Source organism: Tupaia chinensis, unplaced genomic scaffold (assembly GCF_000334495.1).
Source record: "Tupaia chinensis unplaced genomic scaffold, TupChi_1.0 Scaffold000414_1, whole genome shotgun sequence".
NCBI classification, from domain to species: Eukaryota; Metazoa; Chordata; class Mammalia; order Scandentia; family Tupaiidae; genus Tupaia; species Tupaia belangeri.
In genome coordinates, this window is record NW_006159919.1 from 1,448,794 (window position 1) to 1,449,929 (window position 1,136).

The 1,136-nt window shown below is 43.8% G+C and overlaps 1 protein-coding gene across 1 annotated transcript in view; it reads left to right on the forward strand.

Annotated features, from left to right (window-relative positions):
- The first annotated feature begins 840 nt into the window (after positions 1-840).
- The window catches only part of KCTD1 (potassium channel tetramerization domain containing 1), a 250,816-nt gene continuing 250,520 nt past the window's right edge, over positions 841-1,136 (forward strand). Inside the window, exon 1 of the mRNA XM_006154530.3 lies at positions 841-974. Within this exon, the coding sequence (XP_006154592.1) occupies positions 966-974 (9 nt within the window). The 5' untranslated portion in view covers positions 841-965. The remainder of the gene's footprint in view (positions 975-1,136) is intronic.

Here is a 1,136-nt window from a genome sequence, read left to right on the forward strand (position 1 = left end):
CAAGGTGTGTTCAGAGGGTTGATCAGATCATCCTAAATGGTCGGCCCATGGCTACACCTAATGTAGGTTTTGTTTTCTTTTAATTTTTGCCATTTAAAAAAATGCCGTGTAACTCCTTCAATCCTTTTACAATTCTGCATGGTTGAACATTTGAAATGAGTTTGTGTATCACCCCCAGGCGCTGATTCAGACTTGATTGGGGCAAAGCAGACTGCATGTGCTTATTTTTATCCACGTCATTTGGGACGTTCTGTCGCCAAAGGAATCAAACTGTGCTGCTCTATTGCCAAATTATCACCTATCCTCTGATCAGACAGGGCGGTGATCCTATCAACAAGTTGTGCGACCTTAGTGTAACAGCAATGTCAGGTCAACTTGAGAAAGTGAAGAGAGAGCCCTAAACACGAATAAAAAGAAACAACCAACAATCCTTATAATTATCATCATCTGCTGCTTTTCCCTCTTTTGGCAAAGAAACACTCCATCCATTTGCAGAAATCGCCTGCGGAAACGTTACATCAAAACTAATCACAACGATTAAAATCAGCTTTTCTGTGCAAGAGAAGGGTAAAAAGCAAGTTGGAGGCTGGAATGAGACTGTTTTTCCACCAAAAAAAAATCTGGAAAAATATTTCTTATATGTATATTTCTCTATACGTATATGTACAGCTTTATTTTTGAAGGAGATCAATTGTCTGCCCTGTGATCAGTTAATTTGATTTAAGTTTTATTTTGGAGATTGATTTAGACTGGAGGTAGAGGCATGAGCTAATTGTATCCTGATCCTTGCCTTGAGGGGTTTCAAAGCCCTGGAGCAACTCTTCTCTGTATTTTGTTCTGTCTACCTTAGCCAAGCTATTGCATTTCTCTCTGGTGTGGCGAGCCGAGCAGATCGCTGGGAGAGAAATCGGAAAAGGGGGGAGAGGAAAAGGAAAAGGGGACTTGGAGAGAGACTTTGTGCTTCAATGTTTCAGGTAAGATCTGACGGTTTGGGTTTGTTATTATTTGCTAAGGAGGGTATGGCTGGGACTTTGGGCGCAACTCGCTTTTACGCATGTGCCAGGCACGGGGCGAGAGCGCGGCACACTCGCACACACACAGCCCGCCGCGGCGGGCGGCTCGGGAACCGCTCGGAC